Here is a 22,578-nt window from a genome sequence, read left to right as displayed (position 1 = left end):
GGGGGACCAAGGTGGTCGCACTTGGGATCACACTGGGGGGACCAAGGTGGTCCTACTTTGGATCCCATCGGGGGGACCAAGGTGGTCCTGCTTTGGATCACATCTGGACAGACCAAGGTGGTCCCACTTGGGATCGCATTGGGGGGGACCAAGGTGGTCCCACCTGGGATTGCACTGGGAGGACTGAGGTGACCCCGCTTGTGACGGCATCGGGGGGCCCATGCGGCCACCGCACCTGTCCTCGCCCCGCCAGCGAGCCCACCGCTCTGTGGCAGCCCCAAAGCCACCCCCGAAACGGCACCGGGGCGGGCAAAGCGGCCAGAATTGGGCCAAGCGGTGGCCCGGGACGCGGTGGCCTTGAGGGTGTCCCTGCCGCAGGACCCCCCCGGGTCACCGCTCCCCGGGAAGGGGCTGTGCGGGGGGACACCGGCGCCGGGGGGGTCCCGAGGGTGCGGGGGACACACAGAGGGTCTTCACGGCGGGGCTGTCCCCGCAGGGCCACCTCGGCACGGGCACCCTGCGGCATCCCCATCGCCCCTCCCGATGGGAAGGGGGGGGGGGGACAGAGGGGGGGGCGAGGCCAGGCCGGGCCCCTCCCCGGGGCGGGGCGCGACCCGGCTTAAGGGCGGCGGAGGGGCGGCTTGGGCTCAGCTCTGCGACCCTCCCCCCAACCGCGACCCCCCCGGTCCGAGCTCCGCGACCCCCCCGGTCCGAGCTCCGCGTCCGTTCCCCCCCCAGCGACCCCGGCTCCGAGCTCCGCAGCCCCGGTGAGTCCGCGCCGGGGGTCGGCGGGGGGGGGCGGGTCTGGACGGGGGTCCCCGTTGCTGCCGGTGGGGCGTGGGGAACCCCCCGGGGCTCGGGGTGTTGGGGGGGGGGGGGGAGCTGCGCCTCCGCTGTGCCCGCGGGGCTCGGTCGTGCCGCTCGGTGCTAACGAGCCGCGTGGTTAATTAGCGGCTGCCGCTCGCTGCGATGGTTCGTGCCGTTCCCCTTTCTGGGTTCCCCTCCAGAAGCTCTCGGTGTTTCGGGGCCGTTCGTACCCCCCTTTCCTCAAGCCTTCAACCGAGCCGGCGTGGGAGCTCGGGGTGCTCTGGGGGTGCTCGGTGCCCCAGCCCGAAGCGAACGGCAGCATCTTCGTGGGTGGTTGAGTAAATCTGCTTCCAACCTGCTTCCAACCAGCTGTAGATCCAGCTGTGCTGCAGGAGACCTGGCGAGTAACGGTGACCGAGGGTCGTGCCTGGTTCGGGACGCTTTTCTTTGTCACCCGTCGCTGCTCCCTCTTGTGTGGGTCCTGCTCGCGTGGGTCCCGTCCCGGTGAGCGGGATCCGCTGGCGCAGAAATGGCTCGGGGAACCGCGAGCGTAGGCAGAAAACGTGGCAGAAGGGGCATTTGTCTTCGGTTCCTGGTGCAAACCTGGCCTGAAGCCCCAGGAAACGGTGTTTTGTGGGGTTTTTTGGTTTTCACAGGTACATTTCGATCTGTGGAGCGATCTGCTACTTCAGCGGTCTGCTTCAACATGGTAATCATCAGCTTTCCTTTGGCTGCAAAAGACATTTAAAATTATATTTAGAAATACAGTAGATACCAGGTCTCGGCTGTCTTTTAGACCAATACCTTGCGTCGTTGTTTGCTGTCTGCTGAAGTCTGTAAGAACAGCAGCTGAAAGGCTGAAATTCAGTCCCTGGAGGAGATAATAAATTTAGAATCCAGCTCAATACCACAAATAGGCATAGAGATAGAATAAAGAAGTTTATCTGATGAGCAAAGGATGGGCTGAGGCGTTTACCAGCATCCCTTGGCTGTGTCTCGGGCAGGATAGCGGGACGGGCTCTGCCCCAGTGCTCCGTGTGCGTTCCTGCCTCTGCGGTCCCTTCCCTTCTCCGAGTGTTACATCGCGCTACTGCTTTTAGGCAAAACACCATAGAACCCCAGCATGGTGGGGGGTTGGAAGGGACCCCTAGGGACCCCCAGCTCAACCCCCTGCCCAAGCAGGGTCACCCAGAGCAGGCTGCACAGCACCGCGTCCAGGCGGGGCTTGAATATCTCCAGAGAAGGAGACTCCACAGCCTCCCTGGGCAGCCTGGGCCAGGGCTCCGTCACCCTCAGAGGGAAGAAGTTCTTCCTCATGTTCAGCTGGAGCTTCCTCTGCTTCAGTTTGTGCCCGTTGCCCCTTGTCCTGTCGCTGGGCACCACTGCAAAGAGTCTGGCCCCGTCCTCCTGACCCCCACCCTGCAGATATTTAGGGGCATTTCTAAGGTCCCCTCTCAGCCTTCTCTTCTCCAGGCTGAACAAGCCCAGCTCCCTCAGCCTCTCCTCGTAGGAGAGACGCTCCAGTCCCCTCATCATCCTCGCAGCCCATAGCACCTTTGCTTCTCTACTGGCCTCGCCACACAGCCTAGCTCGTCCCATTTTCTGCTCCTTCTTCGTGCTGATCACAACTGCCCAGATGCGCAGGCAGGTGAAAAAAGCCTCGATGTGCGAAAGAGATCAGTGCACCCTCTTCATCTCAAACGTCTCGGTTGGGCGTTTTATTGATTTTTTCTGAATGTCTGATAAAGAACTGATATACGATGCCTGGGTAGATCCGAAGGTTTTATCTGCATGAGTTTTCATGAGCTAATTGAGCCGCTAATTGGGGGTTGGACTAGATGACCTCTAGGGGTCCCTTCCGACCCAAAACTTTCTATGATTCCAATCTCAACGTGTTTGTACGGTGCGTAGCGTGGTGGGGCTTGGCTTGGCAGGTCTGCTTGCTAGGCACTAACCCAGCAAGAGGAGTAACGGTAGTGAGAGCTTCCTCGCCTGTGTCGGCTTCTCTGAAGAGACAACACCAAGGAATGGGGATCACGTGGCTTTTCTCAGAGCATTGCACTGCCTGCCACTCCCAAGCAATAGGTTAAAATCAGACTGACGTTACTGCACGCTTAATTTTAGCCCTGTCTTGGAGATTTTACAACATTATTGGAGTGATGCTCTTTTCCTAACTTGAACCTGAAGTGAGGACCTCAGGCAAGCGAGGATGCCAGCGGCGAGAGCTGAAGGCTGGGTCTCGCAGCATCTCAGAGGGGACCCCAGGCTCGGTCTCCTCTGCACCGGGGCAGCAGCTCCGAGCTGGCCCTCGCAGCCAAGGGGAGGCTGGGACCGCGAGAGGCTCCTGGCATCAGTCTCTGGTGTTCGGACCTGCTCGGGGCATCCCGTCATGAGGAGCCCAGGCTCATCCAAGCTGGGGCTGAGGTCTGGGTTCTGCCACCACCAGAACCGGGCTGCCGAGCAGCAGCACGCGTGGGGCGGGGAGAGGACACGGCTGCTAACTCACTGCCTCTCTGATTAGCGGGGTATTTGCAAGGAGCATGGCTAGGCAGGCTTCGTTTACACAAGCTGAGGTGAACTGGAAGCAGTGTTCGATGGACTGATGTGCGGCTTTGGGTAGAGCCGTGTTGGGTCTCGTCTGCCTCTTCTGGCCAAAGACCTCTGTGCAGTCACACGGTCCTGCGAGTCCACAGATGGCTCAAGGGGGAAAATAAAACATCCTCTCTTGTCTGAGGTTTTGCCTCCTTTCCTCTCTGTGCCGCCTCGCTGATACCTGTGGAGCTTTGATGTAATTTGTGGGAATGAAAGGATTGTTTGAAGAGCAGAAACTCCCAATAGCTGAAGCCTGGAAGCCCTGAGCATCCCGGTGTGGTCCTGAATTCCCAGAGTCTTTCTACTCTAATGCTGCCAGGCTGTTTTCATGGATGAAAATACGTACCATTTAACACTGGTTTTGAGCTCGTACACAGTGTGGGTTCTCGGTTGCTCTTGTCCCAGCTGCTGCTTTCATCACTGCTTTTGTGCCAGCCCTGCTGTTTCAGACTGCGCGCATCCTGCGGTTCCGATCACCGGAGCTTTACGTGGTCTCCGACTGCAAGTGAGATTCTGTGTCTGAACCCCTAGAAACTGGAAGTGAATGAGAAAAAAATGTAGGTGTGTATTTTCCTCTTGCTTTACTTTAGGACAACCCAAATTAAGAGTGCCATGCCTCACTGCACTCAAATGAGTACCGAAAGGAAACGATAGAATTTCACGAAAGACTGGATGAGTGGATCCAAAACCCCCCCCTGGCTGTGGGGTCTGACCGCTCTGCCGAGCCCCAGACCTGCTGTCGTGAATCAAAGCAATGTGCAACAGCAAACCCGAGAAGAAACCCTTTGCTAGGGCATTACCACGACAGCAGAGGTGTCTCCAGACCAAGAGGTTTGCTCTCCATGGCATGAGCATCCCTGCAGCTTCCCGCTCCGTCTGCCGGGTGCTGGAGCCGTACGTCTGCCCGGGCAATGCCTGGGAAACCGGAGCCCTGCAGCATCCTCTCTGCTACAGCGACCTTTCGCGTTCGTCAGACACAATAGGCGTTATCTTTTTTCCAAAGCTGGTAATTGCACATTTATTAGCATAGTGAGTTTAAAAAGTGGTGCTACCGATGCACAGCGGAGAGCGATGCAGCATGTGGGGAGCTGACAGATGTCCGGTCATGCCCCGAGCAGTGGAACAGTCTTCCACCTTCAGTGCAAAGGATTTTTTTTGGGTTTTTTGTTTGTTTTTTTTTTTAAACAGTTTTCCTTTACTGTTTCCAAAACCTTCTTGCGGACTCTCTCCTGCAGTGACGTGTCCCTATGGAGGCAGGCGTGGAGGTGGAGCGCAGGGAGGCAGCATCTGCCGGGTGACGCAGAGTGGCAGGACTGAACAGTCATTAGGGACCAGATCCGGTCTTCATATTTCAAACTAGATTATTATTTAAAGTGCTCTTGCCACCTGCATTATTCCTCTCTGTAGTTTTAATGAGTAGTTTGCAAGGAGTTGGAGCTTTTGGGTAATTCGGTGGAAGAAGGATGCAGCCAGTACTGAGGACTTACAGAAGTGTCTCTCATCTTCGCATCACCAGTGGTCGGTACCAGGTTCAGGAAGGTGGCTGTAGTGGACATAACACGGATCTGCGGAGATCCACATCCCTTCCTCGCTGTTCTCTCCTGTGAGAGAGAGATGATGGCTTTTCCCTCCTTTTTAATAATGGAGTCTTATTTGCGTGTGCTGCTTTACATAACTCACCTGAGCCTTTCATCCTCAGGCCTGACATCCATCGCCAGGCAGAATCGGTGCCTCAGCCAGGCAACATGACGGCGCTGTTCGATAACCTGTCGTGCCATCACTCCATCGACGACTTCCGAAACCGCGTCTACTCCACGCTCTACTCCATGATCAGCATCATGGGCTTTGTGGGCAACGGTGTCGTGCTGTACGTCCTCATAAAAACCTACCGGCAGAAGACGGCCTTCCAGGTGTACATGCTGAACCTCGCCGTCTCCGACTTCCTCTGCGTGTGCACCTTGCCCCTGCGCGTCATCTACTACGTCCACAAAGGGAACTGGTTCTTCAGTGACTTCCTATGCAGGGTCAGTTCGTACGCGCTGTACGTCAACCTGTACTGCAGCATTTTCTTCATGACTGCAATGAGCTTCTTCCGTTGCATAGCCATCGTTTTTCCAGTCCAGAACATCAATATGGTAACGGAGAAGAAGGCTAAATTTGTCTGTGTTGGCATCTGGATTTTTGTCACAGTGACAAGCACTCCCTTTCTGCTAAACGGGACGTACCAACATGGCAACAAGACCAAGTGCTTCGAACCCCCAGAAGACAATCTGAAGACAAATCTAGTCATCGTCCTGGATTTTATTGCCCTATTTGTGGGTTTCATTTTTCCCTTTATTGTCATAACTATCTGCTACACCATGATCATAAGGACCTTACTGAAAAATTCCTTGAAGAAGAACCAGGCTAACCGCAAGAAGGCGGTCTGGATGATCATCATCGTGACGGCCACCTTTCTGGTGAGCTTCACCCCCTACCACATTTTGCGTACGGTCCACCTCCACGTGCTGCGGCTGAAGAACGCCAGCTGCGAGGACGCCATATACCTACAGAAATCGGTCGTGGTAACGCTCCCCTTGGCAGCTGCCAACTGCTGCTTTGACCCACTTCTCTATTTCTTCTCGGGGGGCAACTTTCGGAAGAGACTCACCACGTTTAGGAAGGCTTCTTCCTCCAGCTTAACGCAAGCCTTCAGGAAAAAGTTCTCCATAAAAGAGAAAGATGAGGAACCCTTTGGAGAAAGCCACAGGGAGAACGAAAAGGCGGTTGTGTCCCCTTCATAAGGGGGCTGGACCTTCCCTTAAGATCTCAGGTGGGCAACGGAGATCTCGGAACTCTTCCAGAGGACATGATGAAGGCATGTAAGCCTTTGTTGCAATGAGATGTGTGATACCAGCAGCAGACAGTGCCTGGTTTGTGCTACTCAGCGGTACGGCCGTTGCTGGGGATGGCCAGCCCCTTCCCCAGGAGCACTGCTGGGACATGCACAGCCGCTTAGCATGGAGGAGCCAGCGCCAGAAAACTGTTGGTCTGATGATAAATTCATATAAACAAACTCTTCAAAGCCTGGATTTGGGCCTTTGCTTCGTTTCACAACTCTACAAGGAGGTTAATTCTCCGAGTCGGCGGGAAGTGTCAACACAGCGCTTGCTGTGGGTGGCACTCGGGGAGCTACTGACAGATGAAGAGGGCAGAGTTTTCACCGAATCTTCAAGCAGTTGCTAAATTATTTACACAGCAGAGGCCAGGACAATTCCTGACCTGCTCCCAGCTGCTTCTGCTTCGCATTTGTTTCCCACCTCGTTACGCCTGTGAGGCTTGCAGGGTGGGTGCCTGGGTCTGCAGACCTGGGCTTGAGCCCCACTCCCACCCCAAACGAGCGGGTCTTCGGACACGCTCTGGCGGGCAGCAGATCTGCCAGCATTTTCTGAACTTCTAGGGGAATCCTGGCTGTGGGAGCAGTTTTACAATTGCAGTGCCCTAGTGTGCATTTGAAACTCCCTTCGGTGGGACTGGTCCTGTAAGTGGCGGCTGCAGGATCTGGGTTATTGCTCCGGTTCTTTAGGAGGCTTTACCTAAAAGTAGAGCTCTGGGTGCTCAGAGTCTGGTGCAGGATAAGCCTGCCTTGCTGAACGATTGACCAAGTTTTAAAAAAAATAAAAAAAAAAGTTTAAAAAAAAAAAAATGCAGAAGTAATTTTTAAGAAACAGCTGCATATGGTATCTGATCCTGTTCAAGAGTGCTCGCCCTGCTCACGCCTTGCAGAAATGGGGCAGCCAGAGGCCCTTGGCAAGGTCTCTAGGGAGACCTGGAGATCAAGAGTCTGATCAGCCCGGATGAGACGTGAGCGGATCTTATCTGGAGTAGGGCATGATGAAAAACCAGACTGGGCTGTGTTTCTCATGTAAAGAAACACTTCAAAACGTTGGACGGAAGGAAACACTCCAGAACTTGTTCAGTGAACCCGTGGAAAAGCAGCGCTGCCTGCCTTTGGCTGGAGCAGCGCCCAGCCCGAGATGCGTGATACACCAGGACAGAAATAGAAATTTTTCTAGCATTAAGGCTCTTCGTTGAAAAAAGTGGTTGATAAATGAATAGCGAGTGTGTTTTGATGTGGTATTTCTGAAGTTACTTTATGTCATCTTAAACAGAAAAAACAGTTTTAGTCCTGTAGAAGAGTGAGCAGAAGGAGTTTGGCGTGAGGGCAGGGGCTGCTCGAGAAACTCGTTCCAGATCCGCAGAAGAACGCGTGTTCGCGGTGCCCACCACAGTCTGCGTATCCCTGGCTCAGCAAAAGGCATTCAAAAGGCAAACTCGCCTGCAGAACGATTCACAGACCTGAATTTGCAGCAAGATCTGAAACCCTTTTAGAAAATTTTAAGGGTCTGGGAAGTGGCAGAGGGCTGGCAGCTGTTCCTGCGGCGGAGCCTTACCGGTCCCGCTCGCGCCCCGGGAGGGCAGAGCACCCAGTCGAAGGGGCGGCTGTAGCCCGCGTCGAAGGCGGGTGCAGGAGGAGAGCTGGCTGACCCTGCTTCCAGGGGTTAGCATCGAGAATTATAGCTGTGCCTCAGAGCATTAAAGGCGCTGTGCAACTGTAGATAGAAATCGTCGTGGAAAACTGAGTTTCAGAATGTGTAGAAACCATATGCACCTCCCCAAATTTTAAAATACTGTACAGTAAAGCTATATATATATATATGTGTTGTAAAGTGGTTTTTGTTGTACCAGAGGGTTTTTTACTGTTGTTGTTGAGAGAATGGTTATGGTAAGAGAAATGGCAGTGGTTTTTGTGCAATAGGAAAGAATATTTTTTTAAAAAATCGCTGAAAATTAAATGAAAACGTTGCAAGTTAAATTTTAACAATTACTGGTTTTTTGTCTTATTTTAAAGTCTCTGCATACAGATACTTTTTACATTTTACAGTTTTATCTACACAGCACTAGAGCGTAATATTTGCGTGATAATAATTTATAATGATGTAATAAAAATGTAGTCAAAGTGCACCGAGGTTGCTGAGGGCGGCAGCTGGAGCGGGCTGGGATGCTGGGGCAACTTGCTGGCCCAGCCTATGGAGCTGGAGTTTGGTCCAGCCAAACTGGCCTTTGCTGTAGCCCGACTTCCCTGGGCTTGGGGCAATGCCTGCTGGAGCCAAACCACTGCTGATGGCAGCTGGGGTCTCAGTGGGTCTCGTGGTGGTGGAGCACCCCAACAAACAGCACCTGGGACCTTGATAAATCTGTATTTACAGGCGGAAAATACTTGCAAGACGCTTGGAGGGAAGCGATGCTTTTGGTGAGGACAACGTGCCCGGGTGTCTTGTGTGGTCGCGTATCTCACAGGGGTTCCTGCATGGACAGGTCTGCCAAGAAGGACGTTTTCTACTTGGCTTTTCCCAAAACAGGCGTGGGATCTGCAGCGTGTTGGTTAGCTCTGAAACCCCAGCCCGTATGGGTGAGGAGGGAGCTTTGCTGTCGGCTCGGCAGAAGCCCAGCTCCTGGGGACAGCCGAGGGCCGTTGTCCCCTGCTCGTGGCTTTGCCCTGTGGCACGCAGAGAAGGGCCACCCTGGCAGCGAACGCTGGGTTTGCTGGGGAATAGGGACCCACAGAGCAACCGGTGCCAAGAAATGGGACCCTGTACCGTCCCGGGGCGAGGTAGGAACCGCGGCGTCTGTATGGGCAGTCAGCACTGCAGGGGCTGGGGAGAGGGGACGAGGGGCTGTCCTGGCACACCGGCTGTGTCAGAAAAGTCTGAAAAAGGAAAGTGAGGTGTTTTTCTTGCTGCAATTTCTAAGCTGCAATTTATGGTATGATAGTGTCCCCTAGTGCTGAGTTATTCCTGGAGCAGCTGCCTGTCGCCTAACGAGGTCTCCTCTTTTTGGTAGCCCAGTCTCAGCTCCCCACCTCTAACGCTGTCCTGGTGACGCTCGGTTCCCTCTCTCCCACCCCTGCCCATGTTTTACTGCGTGATCTTTGGGGTTTTCGCCCTCTCTTGTTTTATCCTGTTCTCCTGGAGGGATGCTGGGGCTGGGAAGGAGCATGGCCACGGAACCAGCAGCACCCATCAGGCTCCCTCCTCCTGCCCCAGCTCCAACAGCACCCTCCGCCTTGCCTAAAAAACGCCGTTTCTCTGTTTTTTGGCTGTCCTGGTGCACAGCTCAGCCCTGCAAGGCTTTGGCTGGAAGGTGATGGTGACTCCAACCCCTTGGCATCACCTCGTCGTGACCGCTCGCTTGGGCGCTGCCCGGGTTGGCACGCGGTAATAATTCCGCGGGTAAATTAGGCAGCGGTGGTCGTGCTTGTGGTGCTGTGTCGTTTCGGTCTGCTTGGAGGTGGGAAAGTAACTGGGGCATCCTCAACGCTCGCAGCCAGCTGCCCTGTGCTCTCTGTGACTCGCTGTGGGCGCGCTGCCAGTCCTACGAGCTCGAAAACCTCGAGCCAAGCCTTCCACGCCATCGCTTAACGCCGGTTTGGGTCTTTCTCGTTGCTGTTTGGTGCCTGTGCCTGCAGGGTGCAAGCAGGTGACATCTTCGGGCTTCGCTCCGCAACCGCCGCAGCGAGAAATAGACTTTTTTTCCCCAAAAAGCAAGCCGAGAGTGGAAACTTCCGCTCTCCTCTGATTTTGGCCAGTGTGAGTCAAGCCACTAAGGAGTCCACTTAGGGCTAGCGTGTGTGCATTGCGACCTTCTTAAATTACACGTGGGGGTCAGACGGTGTGGTAAGTGTATTCTGTAGGGTAAAGTGTGAACTGATTAATAGTAAATTTACTGTAAAAGTAAACTGCTTTATCCTGCTCTTCTCCCTGCTGGGTTTCACGCCGTGGAGCAGCATTCAGGGCGTGATACCTCACCAGAAGACAAGTGATGCTTGTCTGGCCGTGCCCGCTCCCTGCGCCAGCCCTTGCCCTTGCCGAGGGCTGGCTGCACTACGGAGGGGCTGCGCATCCCCGCTGCCGTGGGTACCTGCGTGCAGCCTGCAGGCGGGAGCCCAGGCGAGGGCTGAGGCTGGGGGGAGACCCCCCTTCCTTAGTCCTCTGTCATCGTTTCGGTGTACAAACCACACATACAAGGATATAATGGAGATACTGTAGTATCTTTAAAAAAAAAAAGGAGGGCACCCAGCCCCTTCCCCAGTGGGTGAGATAAGTACTGTCGTCTTAGAGTGTGAATCACAGAATGGTCGGGGTTGGAAGGGACCTCTGTGGATGGGGCTTCTTAACACTTCAGAGGAAGCCAGGCTGCCGTCAGAGCAGTTAGTTGAATAAATATATCTGGATGGATGTTCACCGGGGGGGTGATGATAAAGGAGAAGAGGTAGAAAAACCACCCTCTTTTGGTCATTAATAAAAACCTCGCTTCCAGGAGCACTGCTACATCTCTCTGCTAGGGATGCTGAAGCCTGAACAGAGTTTGGTTTCAGCTGAGCCCACTGAAATCCCTTTATCTGTGAGGAGGGCACCTCCGCGATGCTCTGCGCGAGTCCAGCAGCGAGTGAACCCCCCAGGGAACGCCTTGCGGGATCAAGGGCAACGGGCAGAGCGTTGCCCCGTGGAACCATTCCGGGAACCGCCCTCAGCACCAGGCAGGAGGCTCCTGCAGGAATTCTGTCTAGCAAGCCCGCGCCGCAGAGGGCTGAGTCGAGAGCCGCTCGCTTTTGCGAGCGGTGATTGCAAAAGGCGAGCGTGTGGCCTGACTCTGCTGAAGAATTGCATCTATCCCGGGAGCCAGGCGAGGCTTTCTTTCCTTTCTGAGCAACCATCTGAACCGAGACAGTCCCTGCTCGCTGCCCTCTCCTCCTTCCACGTTACTCACGGCAGGAAGCTGCTGGAGTGACGAGCACACACTGCTTACGTGAGCGAGGGCTGAAAAATGCTACGGTGCCCTTTCACCGCTATTTTTTCAAGGAAAATGGAATGAGAAGTTCCCCATAACTGGCCTTGAGCCTCTGCCTCCTGTCAGCAGCGTCTCCTCCCACACGCCTCCGTGTCCTTCATCACCCCCTCTTACTATGCCAGAGGTTCGCAGGACTTCAGGGCTGGTTTGTGTTCCTCCTCGCCCCTTTCTGGGCACTCAGGCGGGAAGGGCATCGCTGCAGCTCCCCTACAAACCCCGAGCAGCGTCCTCACCCTGCGCAGGAGAGCTCCCCAGCACCCTGCTCCCCACCCGGGCAAAGGAGCCCGGCGAGGCTCTGCGTGCGCAGCCCAGCCCCGCGACGAGGTGGTCCGGAAGATCTGCCCCGGAGAAGAACCACGCGCGGGGTCTGCCCGCTCCGGCGCGGCGCGGGACTCGAGGCGGGCAGAGGCGCTGGGCTGAATCCCGGTGGGTTTTCTGCTTCGGGATGCAGTGTGACGACTCCCGTCAGGGTTAATCACATCCCGTGGTAGGAAAAACAGGCTCCAGGGGTATGGACTGATAAAACCGAGGCACGGAGAAACGGTTGCCAAAGCCCCGGGAGACAGGGCTGCACGTCCAGAGGCCCTGGGCACTTCACAGAATCACAGCATCACAGAATGGTAGGGGTGGGAAGGGCCCTCTGTGGGTCACCCAGCCCAACCCCCTGCCCAAGCAGGGTCACCCAGAGCAGGCTGCACAGCACCGCGGCCAGGTGGGGCTGGAATATCTCCAGAGAAGGAGACTCCACAGCCTCCCTGGGCAGCCTGGGCCAGGGCTCTGTTACCCTCAGAGAGAAGAAATTCTTCCACTTCTGCCATCACCCAGGAGCCTGGTCAAATCCAAGCTGCGCCGCTAATGCCCGGCTGACCGCAGAGTTGGCTTTCACTGTAATTAAAGCTAAAAGCGATCGTTACAACCTGGGGCAGTCATGAGGGTCAGCGAACGCCCGCGGTGCGTCCGCGCGGGCTCTGCGTTGCCGGCTGGTCCACGGCAGAGGACACCGTCGCAGGTCGGCGCTGGGCAGGATATCGGCAACGATTCAGCCAAATTCGGCACCCACCCAAACTCAGTTTCAAAGTAGAGTAACTCCCTCCCGCGGTGGGAAGTTCCTCTGATGAAATAACCCCAGCTCCTTGCAAACATTCCGTATTGCACAGGGTTGACGTAAATGCGAAGGCGCTGAGCTCGCCAGGCTCCCCGGCTTCCAGCGAGGGCTGCCTGAGCTCGCAGCCCCCACCACGGCCGCTGGCCCTGCTGCAGGGGCACACGTTGGGATTTTCTCCTGTTTATTTCTACTGGATGTTCGTCTGAAATAACTGTGCTCCAATGAGGAGTTGCTGTAGCACGAGAGGGGACCTAATAAATGCTTATAAATATCTGCAGGGTGGGGGTCAGGAGGACGGGGCCAAGCTCTTTTCAGCGGTGCCCAGCGACAGGACAAGGGGCAACGGGCACAAACTGAAGCAGAGGAAGCTCCAGCTGAACCCGAGGAAGAACTTCTTCCCTCTGAGGGTGACGGAGCCCTGGCCCAGGCTGCCCAGGGAGGCTGTGGAGTCTCCTTCTCTGGAGATATTCCAGACCCGCCTGGACGCGGTGCTGTGCAGCCTGCTCTGGGTGACCCTGCTTGGGCAGGGGGTTGGGCTGGGTGACCCCCAGAGGTCCCCTCCAACCCCTGCCATGCTGGGATTCTGTGATTCTGTGAGATACCGGTTATTCTTCGCGCTCATGGAGGGCACGTTGTGTTGGTAAAGTGACTCTTCGTGGTTAGAAGGGAGTTGTGAGAGTTTATCGACAGTTGCAATGGAAAATAAAGTAGAAATATAGGGTATTGGCCATCAAAACTGGACAAGCTTCCTCTGTGATAGTCCTCCTGCATCGAGGCAGGCAGAAAGGAGCAAAGTGTCATAGCTGTGGTGACGCCATCTGCAAGGAACCCCTTGGTTTTGATGCGGGTATCTCGCCTGCTTCGTCTAACCCAGCTGCTGTTGGGGCAGCAAACCCAAGGAAGCTGTTCAACCCCTCCTGCACCCCATCCCCCCCAAAAAACCCCAAAATAGTGATAATGAAAAGTTAAAGTTGAGAATTAATCAAGGATTGGGATCAGAGAGGCCAAACAGCTGAATCCTCAATCCCAAAATTTCTATTTTATATATAATTTTATATTATTTTATATATAGTTAATATATTTTATATTTATATTTATATTTATACTTACATATTTATATATCTATATTTAGCTTATACCAAAAAATATTCTTCAAGCCGCGGGCTCCCTGGAAAAGGGAGACCTTTACAGATCAGCAGCCCTGTACCCGAACCACCCGGACGGTGTCGGTGCCAGCCACCCACGCCGCGCTCTCCCGGGGCTGCGGGACGGGGAGGGGGCTTGGGGCTGCTTGAGCAAACAGCGAGCGGGGGGATTTGTGTGCTGCTTCTCACGCTGCACTTCAGGGGCTTCGCTTTCGGTTCAGCGCAGAAACACCGCAGAACAGCGTCGCCTTCGCTGTCCCAGCTTGCGTAAGCACGGCTCGGGCTCCTTTCAGGGGAAGGGATTTATGTTTAAACACTCAAGGCTTTTATGATTTTTTTTGCTATATATGTATCTATACATACAGACCTGCTTATCGAAGGGCAGTGGTGCTACGGGCTACGCCGTACGCGAACAAGACCCCCCAACGTCGGCAAGACATTTTCTTTCCCCCTCTCCCAAAGACGTCAGAGCTCAGGGTCCGTTTGCCCAGCAGCTTCCCCTAGAGCGGCACCGACAGCATTTTGTCCGTCGGAAGGAGGGTTTCAAAGCCTCGGCCACGCAGCCTTTAACGAGACGGGGGATTAGCAAACCTCGGGGAGCGACGCCGTGGCCAAAGCCCGGCCTTGTGCACGTCGAACCCCTGCCCGTGCCCAGCCAGCACGGTCTGGGGGAGAGGCTGAAGCCACTGCGAAGAGGGGAAGTGACAAGCGCCTCACTTTTATTTCTATGAAACAAGGGTCCTGCGGTTCCCCCAAATGCGTGCTCTGTGTTCTTGTTTCCAGAGAAGCGGCTGGAATCGACGTGAGGACAGGCATGGAGGCGTACAGGTGGCCCTCCTGGGGCAGCTGCCCACAGCAGATCATTCCCAGGTACAAACATCTCATTTTTGGAGGCTTTCCCTCAGCTCCGTTTGAAACACTGTGGGGTGAATAAGAGCAAACAGGGCCAGTGCAAACTTTTTGTTGCTAGCACTGCGGTAGTTCAGGCTGTGCTACGGGGAATGGCCTGGATGAAGAGTTAGAGCGTACCCTCAGCAAGTCTGCTGATGACACAAAGCTGGGAGGAGTGGTGGACACACCGGCAGGCTGTGCTGCCATCCAGCAAGACCTGGGCAGGCTGGAGAGTTGGGCAGAGAGGAACCTGATGAGGTTCAACAAGGGCAAGGGCAGGGTCCTGCACCTGGGGAGGAACAACCCCAGGCACCAGTACAGGCTGGGGCGAACCTGCTGGAGAGCAGCTCTGCAGAGAGGGACTGGGAGTGCTGGGGGACGACAGGGTGACCATGAGCCAGCAGCGTGCCCTGGGTGCCCAGAAGGCCAACAGGATTCTGGGGTGCATTAAGAGGAGTGTGGCCAGCAGGTCGAGGGAGGTTCTCCTTCCCCTCTGCTCCACCCTGGGGAGGCCCCATCTGCAGTGCTGTGTCCAGTTCTGGGCTCCCCAGTTCAAGAAAGACGAGGACCTACTGGAGAGAGTCCAGCGCAGGGCTATGAGGATGAGGAGGGGACTGGAGCATCTCTCCTACAAGGAGAGGCTGAGGGAGCTGGGCTTGTTCAGCCTGGAGAAGAGAAGGCTGAGAGGGGACCTTAGAAATGCCCATAAATATCTCCAGGGTGGGGGTCAGGAGGACGGGGCCAGACTCTTTCCAGTGGTGCCCAGCGACAGCACAAGGGGCAACGGGCACAAACTGAAGCAGAGGAAGCTCCAGCTGAACATGAGGAAGAACTTCTTCCCTCTGAGGGTGACGGAGCACTGGCCCAGGCTGCCCAGGGAGGCTGTGGAGTCTCCTTCTCTGGAGATATTCCAGCCCCGCCTGGACGCGGTGCTGTGCAGCCTGCTGTGGGTGACCCTGCTTGGGCAGGGGGTTGGGCTGGGTGACCCACAGAGGTCCCTGCCAACCCCTGCCATGCTCAGATTCTGTGATTCTGTGAATCTGCTCCCAGCGCTCCTCCTTCACGCACTTCACTTACATGGAATTACATGGAATGAGTCATAAGCAGGACACAGAGCGAAACTTTTCTGTTTGCTGGGTTTAGCAGAATCTGCAGTCAGCACCAGCCGTGACGTGGGACCTCGGCAGCTGCGCGGTGGCCAGGGCGATGCCCACCTGCGGGGTTTGCCTGACTTGCTCTACAGCAACTTGCTATGACCTCCTATAGCAGAGGAGCGATTGGCTCGGGGGTCTCGGGTCAGTCCCTGGCGGAGAGCAGCTCCTCACCCCTCTCTTGCAGCTCTAACAGAACGCTGCCCTCCGTCACTGCCGCGCTTCTCACAGCACAGGAGTCACCTCTAACGAACCCGGGCTCGTAACGTCCCCGTTACGCAGGGACTGGCTGCTATTCCCAGGGTGTAAATGAAGAAGTGAGGCAGTGCTGGAGCGCCGGACCGCGCTCAGCCAGCTTCTGCCAGCTGAGATGTTCGCCCTGAGCTCACCACCAGCCAGACCGTGATGGTCACCAGAAGCATCGCCCAGCTGGGCTCTGGGCATGCAGGCAGCTTCAGGGCACGCTCGCAGCAGCGTAACCGCTCTGTACGCTGCTTTCTTCTGCCTTTCTCGCAGGCGATGGGAAAATTCGCTGCTGGAGCGCCGGGTCCCCACGGGTGAGCTCAGCTGGCAGCCGCTCGGGGCCTCGCTCGCAGCTCCGGAGCCGCCAGCCCCTTCTCCGGAGCACGGCGTCCGCAGGGAACTCGGCAAAGCACGCGCGGCGCGTTCCTGCGGAGGAGCTTTGGGAAGGGCCGGGTGAAACCCCCCGGCTTCCCGCAGTCTCCGGTGCACGGCACTCACAATAGCTGCTGATTGATTTTTCATAGCGGGAGAAGATGGGGAAGGTGGGAAGGGGCCAATTTTTATTTTTTCTTCCCTGCTTTCTCCCACACGAGAGGGTCCTTGTTCATTTTCATAGCAGGTTGTCTCTCACAGCCACCAGCTCCGTCAGCCAGACAGCGGAGGAAGACTCCTTGTGCAGCTACCTCACGCGGAATATTGCCCCGTAGACCTTCCCGTCCGCTCTCCGAGGATGGGAAACCAGATCCATGACAACCTCGAAATGGAGAGAGTTAGCCCTGACCAAATAAGTAGATTGCAGTAATGGATACAATATGGAGGTTTCCTCGAGGAGCCAATATTTGTATTCTTCACAGCTGCATCCTTTTTCTGTTTTGTTTTTTTTTCTTTTTAGCCTGCAGTGCTCCCAAACGCCTCGTGCCATGTGGCTGCTTCTTATTTGCATCAAAGACCTGACTCATCGTGGCTCTGCACTTTGACAGATTACGTATGCTCCCGCAAAGCGGATGTAAAATGCTCGTCGGGGAGTACGGCGGGGCTCTCCTGACAGCGGTCCGGCACGGAGCAGACGGTGCTCCAGCTCCGACACCTCTGCCGAGCGCTGCGGTGGGAAGAGTACAGGTTTGGGGCGGACCTGCTGGAGAGCAGCTCTGCAGAGAGGGACCTGGGAGTGCTGGGGGATGACAAGGTGACCATAAGCCAGCAGCGTGCCCTGGGTGCCAAGAAGGCCAATGGGATCCTGGGGTGCATTCAGAGGAGTGTGGGCAGCAGGGCGAGGGAGGTTCTCCTTCCCCTCTGCTCTGCCCTGGGGAGGCCCCATCTGCAGTGCTGTGTCCAGTGCTGGGCTCCCCAGTTCAAGAGAGATGAGGAGCTACTGGAGAGAGTCCAGCGGAGGGCTGCGAGGATGAGGAGGGGACTGGAGCATCTCTCCTCTGAGGAGAGGCTGAGGGAGCTGGGCTTGTTCAGCCTGGAGAAGAGAAGGCTGAGAGGGGACCTTAGAAATGCCCATAAATATCTCCAGGGTGGGGGTCAGGAGGACGGGGCCAGACTCTTTCCAGTGGTGCCCAGCGACAGGACAAGGGGCAACGGGCACAAACTGGAGCAGAGGAAGCTCCATCTGAACATGAGGAAGAACTTCTTCCCTCTGAGGGTGACGGAGCCCTGGCCCAGGCTGCCCAGGGAGGCTGTGGAGTCCCCTTCTCTGGAGATATTCCAGCCCCGCCTGGACGCGGTGCTGTGCAGCCTGCTGTGGGTGACCCTGCTTGGGCAGGGGGTTGGGCTGGGTGACCCACAGAGGGCCCTTCCAACCCCGACCATTCTGTGATTCTGTGGTTCTGTGAAGAGGAACCCCCACTGCAGAGCAGCAGCCCCCAGGCCTCCATGAAGCAAAAAAAAAAAAAGAAGGAAAAAAGGGAATGGAAACAATAATGAGGAATGGGGTTATTGTAGGAGAGAGCAAGTAAAAGAGGTTGTTTGGGGACAGCGAAGAAAATGCCAGATAGGAAAGAAATCGTGCTCTGAAGAAAGACAATGGAGAAACAGAGCGAAGCGACGGAGAGCCCGTGTTACACCAGAGCAGGGAGCGCGCTGATGGCAGCCGAGCCGTCCTGCGCCAAGGTGCTGCAGCTCTGGGCGCTCCCAGCACGCCCAGCTCCGGCGATGCGAACGAGCCTCGCTGCGCACGTCGCTCACCGAAGCTTCGGTGCTAACGCGGTGCCGCCGGGGAGCTGGTTCTTCACTCCCTGGAGCTGGGGGGGGGTAGAAAACGGGCAGCAGCCAAACGAGGGTCCCCGCGTCAGCTGGCGGAAGGTGGGGACCTGCACCACGTGCCCAGCCGCGCCAGCAAAGGGAAAAGCATCCCATTACACTCAACATAAAAATACTTCGGGGTTGCATCAGGCCTTTACTGCTGGTGGTTCACCTGCAGCTCGTCCAGACACGACATTCAGAACACGTTAAAAAAGAGAGCAGTATTTCAACAACTAAAGTCTCAGCCTTTTGTCTGACGGGAAAAATCAATTCCAAATGTGGAAATTTCAATACAGACTACAGTTTTGTTACAGCTCCGATTTATTCTGCTTTGCTTGCTTTCCTTTTTGTCCTTCCCCTCCTCTCTGTGCTTCAGAAGCTGGCTCCGGCGCCCGGCTCTCGCCCTCCAAAGACCCATCGCAGCTGAGCTCCGGGCAGGGGCTCGTTCGGCTCTGCCAGGGAGCCAGCCTGCTCCTGGCAAATCCCCTCTCTCTGGGATAAAAACCCATGGCCTGGCTGCTGCAGCGTTTTGCGAATTTTATCTTCATGCAAAGCGACAGTAAAGAATGTTGATGATGGTTTTTTTGAACATTTTCAGTCTAGTTTATAAGAGCGAGTGGTGAGCTCATTTGGGCTTTCTCCTCTTCTTGCTAGAGCGAGGACAAGTATCCTCCAGCTCTAAAATGTTTAAAGTACGGCTGTTTTGAGCGTTTCTGAGGATCCAGCTGCTCGGATTGCTTAGAACTACGACTGCATTCGTGTCAGGCCAAGCGAGCGGACCTGACGTAGCTCCACGGGCGCTGCTCCCACGTCAGCTGAAGAACTGCTGCCCTATTTACCCCGGGAGCGATGACCCCGCTCCAGCTCCTCAGAGCCTGAGCCTCCACCCCTGCAAAGCCCCAATGCATCTCCCGTCTGCTCTGGGGATGCCGCAACACCACGGAGCGAGGCCGGGACGGGCTCCATCCTGCGAGGAGAAGCTGTTCACGTGCAGACCACAAGCTCCTTCGGCCGTACGCTGTCGCTCCGGAGCAGAAGGTACGGTGCCACGCTGCGCGCGCTTCCCCCGGCTTCTGCTGGGGCCAGCCGGTCCCAAGCACGTTGTTGCGGCACGGGGTTCTGCAGCCTGTTTGGGGTTGGTTTGGTTGTTTGCTGATTGGCTTGGGGGAAGAGTCATAAACTTATGGGTAAACACAGAGGGTGTTTGGAATTAGACCAAATGGGGATATTTGATTCCGATCTGGGCCCTTGCTGGCTGATTTGAGGAGGCTGGGGAGGGGTCTGGAGAACAAGTCTTGGGAGGAGCGGCTGAGGGAGCTGGGGCTGTTCAGTCTGGAGAAGAGGAGGCTGAAGGGAGACCTTCTCACTCTCTACAACTCCCTGACAGGAGGGTGTAGTGAGGGGGGGTTGGTCTCTTCTCCCAAGTAATCAGTGATAGGAGAAGAGGTGATGGCCTCAAGCTGCGTCAGGGGAGGTTCAGATTGGATATGAGGAAAAAATTCTTTACTGAAAGAGCGGTCAGGCGTTGGACCAGGCTGCCCAGGGCAGTGGGGGAGTCCCCATCCCTGGAGGGGTTCAAAAAGCGTGTGGATGTGGCACTTGGGGACACGGTTTAGCAGGCGTGGTGGGATTGGGGTGAGGGTTGGACTTAGAGGTCTTTTCCAACCTTAATGATTCTATGATCTATGAACTGAGCAGAAAGACCCTGCGGACAGCGGTGAAGGTGTGTGGGAGAGGCTGAGCAAGCGTCCCACAGCCATCTCCTCCCACAGCAGAGCAGCAGCTCCAGGCTGGACCAAGAGAAGCGAGCAACGACCACCCCGCTCCAGGCTTCCAGGTGAGGAAAGCACTGGTGCTCAGGCCATGCTCAGGGCCATGGCAGCCAGCGAGGTGGTGAAGGAGAGCTGGAGGGTACCATGCTCCCCTTGGCCAGAAGGCCCAGCATCTCCTGTGCTTCTCCAAGGCTCTGCAGCTACAAGTCCTTGGAGAAACAGTGCTTTCCCCCAGAACCTGGTGGCTCAGCAAAGAGCAGATGTTGATGCATTAATTACAGGGGCCGAGTTCAGCAAGGAGTCAGAGCTGCTGCTAAATATAAGCAGGCAGTGGGTCGGATGAAGAAGGCCAGGCAGCCGAACGCTCCCGACTCTTGCAAGCTAACAGGCACCATCAACCTGCCGGGACCCTTCCAGCTCTGAAGGGGCCCTTCCAGCCGCTTTTCCCCCTCGTTTCAAAAGCAGCCGGAGTGCAATTAGCTTGCCACGGCTGACGGGCAGCCCCTGTCAAGCTCCAGAGGAGTCCCGCTGCCTTTCAGGGCTCCCTGGCATCCTCTGTCCCTATTTACGGGCATCTCCTGGCAGCGAGCAAGGCGGGAGCTCCGGCTGTCCCTGCTCCCGACGTGGGCGGCGAGGGCGAGCTTAGCTTCTCCCTTCACCCCGAGATGTTGGTAGCAGGGCTGCAGCAATGACCCAGGGTTTAATTCGCTTTTCCTAACAGACCCTGCTGTGTTTCCAATGAACTCGGTCAGCCCTGAAGGCGAAGGAAGGTGCGGGCGCAGCTCTCGGTCGGGACACGCGGTGTTTGCACACAGACTGCGCCATGGAGTAAGCGGGAGAAAGAATCGTAAAACAGATGTTCTGTGCAAAGTACAAATTACCCAGGCACTGAACTTCATCCCTTGCCGCTTACAACAGCCATAAACGCGAGGGATGTTTGCTGTGGGTTGGAGAGGGCTTTTGTTTTTCACCTTTATCGTTACTTTGTGCCAACAGCATTGTGGATCCAGCGGCGAGAGTCAGTGACTTATTTCATTGGCATGATAGACCTGGGAGTCTGACTTCTATAGACTGATGTGTATTGAAGGAGAAAAAGTGAACTAATCGATAAATATTTTTAGACCTGTTTTATTGGGGATAAGTAGGAGAAAAATAATTTTCAGCTCGTTTAATAAGGGTATTAAATTCAAGATAATTTGCACTCAGGAGTTTTTAAGCAGTTGGATAAAAAATCAAAGCTTTGTTTTTCAAGAAGTCTTGAAATAGTGAGGAAGATCTGGAAGTGAAAAGCCGGGGTATTATCACAACTTTAAAAGTTCTGTGAGATGACCTAGGTACTTAATTTTGTCAATCTGATATAATTCCCAATAAAATATTAGAAGGACAATGTGCCAGTCAGAATGGGTTTATGCAAAATGTATCCCGTAAAGCTAACTTGACAGAAGGGTTGGGGGGTTGGACTAGATGACCTTTAAAGGTCCCTTCCAACCCAAACCATTCTATGGTTCTATTCTATGGTTCTATGCGGGACGTTACCTGAGAACTTCTGCGCGGGGAGTTCCTGGTCTGGAGCGGTGGGTTCCTGGGGAGAGGTACCACAGGGGGGTCCCGGCTCCCGCTTGGAGGAAGAAGGGCAGGCAGCAGAACGCGGCGTCCGTCTGCATCCCCATCACCTGCCAAACTTCTCTGCCGATCCGTTCTGGCCTGTCCGTACTGATGACAAGAGTCTGTCTTCATTCTTCAAGACACCTCGCTTTTTTTTTTCCTCTCTGAGCTTGTTCAGCCTGGAGAAGAGAAGGCTGAGAGGGGACCTTAGAAATGCCCATAAATATCTGCAGGGTGGGGGTCAGGAGGACGGGGCCAGACTCTTTCCAGCGGTGCCCAGCGACAGGACAAGGGGCAACGGGCACAAACTGAAGCCTGGGAAGCTCCAGCTGAACAGGAGGAAGAACTTCTTCCCTCTGAGGGTGACGGAGCCCTGGCCCAGGCTGCCCAGGGAGGCTGTGGAGTCTCCTTCTCTGGAGATATTCCAGCCCTGCCTGGACGCGGTGCTGTGCAGCCTGCTCTGGGTGACCCTGCTTGGGCAGGGGGTTGGACTGGGTGACCCACAGAGGTCCCTCCCAACCCCTAACACTCTGTGATTCTGAGATTACCACTGCTCCAGTTGAACTGTAAACCACTGTGCCCACTGAGAGGGCAGAAAGTACTGGGAGTGTTCCTGGACTCAAAAAAATAATCTCCAAACTTGGTTTAACTTCTTCACTTAAAACAGCGTTCTTTTTTGATGCCATAGTGGACAAAACCACACAGTGTGCAGAGCACGGGGGCAATTCCGTGCCTCTGATGGTTGTCGCCTGTTTGCGTAGGTTGTGTTGGTTAACGTTAAACCCTTCCTGCTGGTGACGACTTGCTGCTGGGGTTCAGTGGCAGCCGAACAGCGAATTCTCAGAACGGGGACGAGGGCACCTGTGCGTGCAGCAGAGCAGGCACGGTCCCGTCTGCCTGCGGGGAAACCCCCGCTCCCGACGCCCGGCGGGTTTTTCCCCGTTGTTCTCCTTTCAAGAGACGCAGCACAGGGCGCTGGTTTGCTGGCGGAGGACCGGATCCTCAGCTGGAGAAAACACTCCTGGTTCCCCTGGGCTGGATGGAGCAATGCCAGTACACACTGGCGGAAAGTCTGCTCCGGTATACACTGTTTACTTTTGAGGATCTGAGCACATGCGCTTCTAACAAAG

The 22,578-nt window shown here is 55.5% G+C and overlaps 1 protein-coding gene across 2 annotated transcripts; it reads left to right on the top strand.

The window, feature by feature from the left end:
* Nucleotides 1-726: 726 nt before the first annotated feature.
* Nucleotides 727-21,473, top strand: CYSLTR1 (cysteinyl leukotriene receptor 1). Of its 2 annotated transcripts, XR_012765501.1 has the most exons (6): nucleotides 727-767; nucleotides 14,323-14,409; nucleotides 16,717-17,010; nucleotides 18,448-19,109; nucleotides 19,770-19,908; nucleotides 20,565-21,473. XR_012765501.1 is itself a non-coding variant. In XM_075435505.1 (2 exons), the coding sequence occupies exon 2, from the start codon at nucleotides 5,145-5,147 to the stop codon at nucleotides 6,180-6,182; it is 1,038 nt and encodes a 345-aa protein (XP_075291620.1). In that variant the 5' UTR covers nucleotides 741-767; nucleotides 5,099-5,144; the 3' UTR covers nucleotides 6,183-8,254. The 2 variants fall into 2 exon arrangements, 1 of the variants encoding a protein (XP_075291620.1); XM_075435505.1 differs by lacking the exons at nucleotides 14,323-14,409; nucleotides 16,717-17,010; nucleotides 18,448-19,109; nucleotides 19,770-19,908; nucleotides 20,565-21,473 and adding an exon at nucleotides 5,099-8,254 and having other exon boundaries at nucleotides 741-767.
* The last annotated feature ends 1,105 nt before the right edge of the window (nucleotides 21,474-22,578 follow it).

This window comes from Opisthocomus hoazin, chromosome 14 (assembly GCF_030867145.1).
Source record: "Opisthocomus hoazin isolate bOpiHoa1 chromosome 14, bOpiHoa1.hap1, whole genome shotgun sequence".
Taxonomy (NCBI): Eukaryota; Metazoa; Chordata; class Aves; order Opisthocomiformes; family Opisthocomidae; genus Opisthocomus; species Opisthocomus hoazin.
This window is presented reverse-complemented; position numbering and strand designations above follow the sequence as displayed.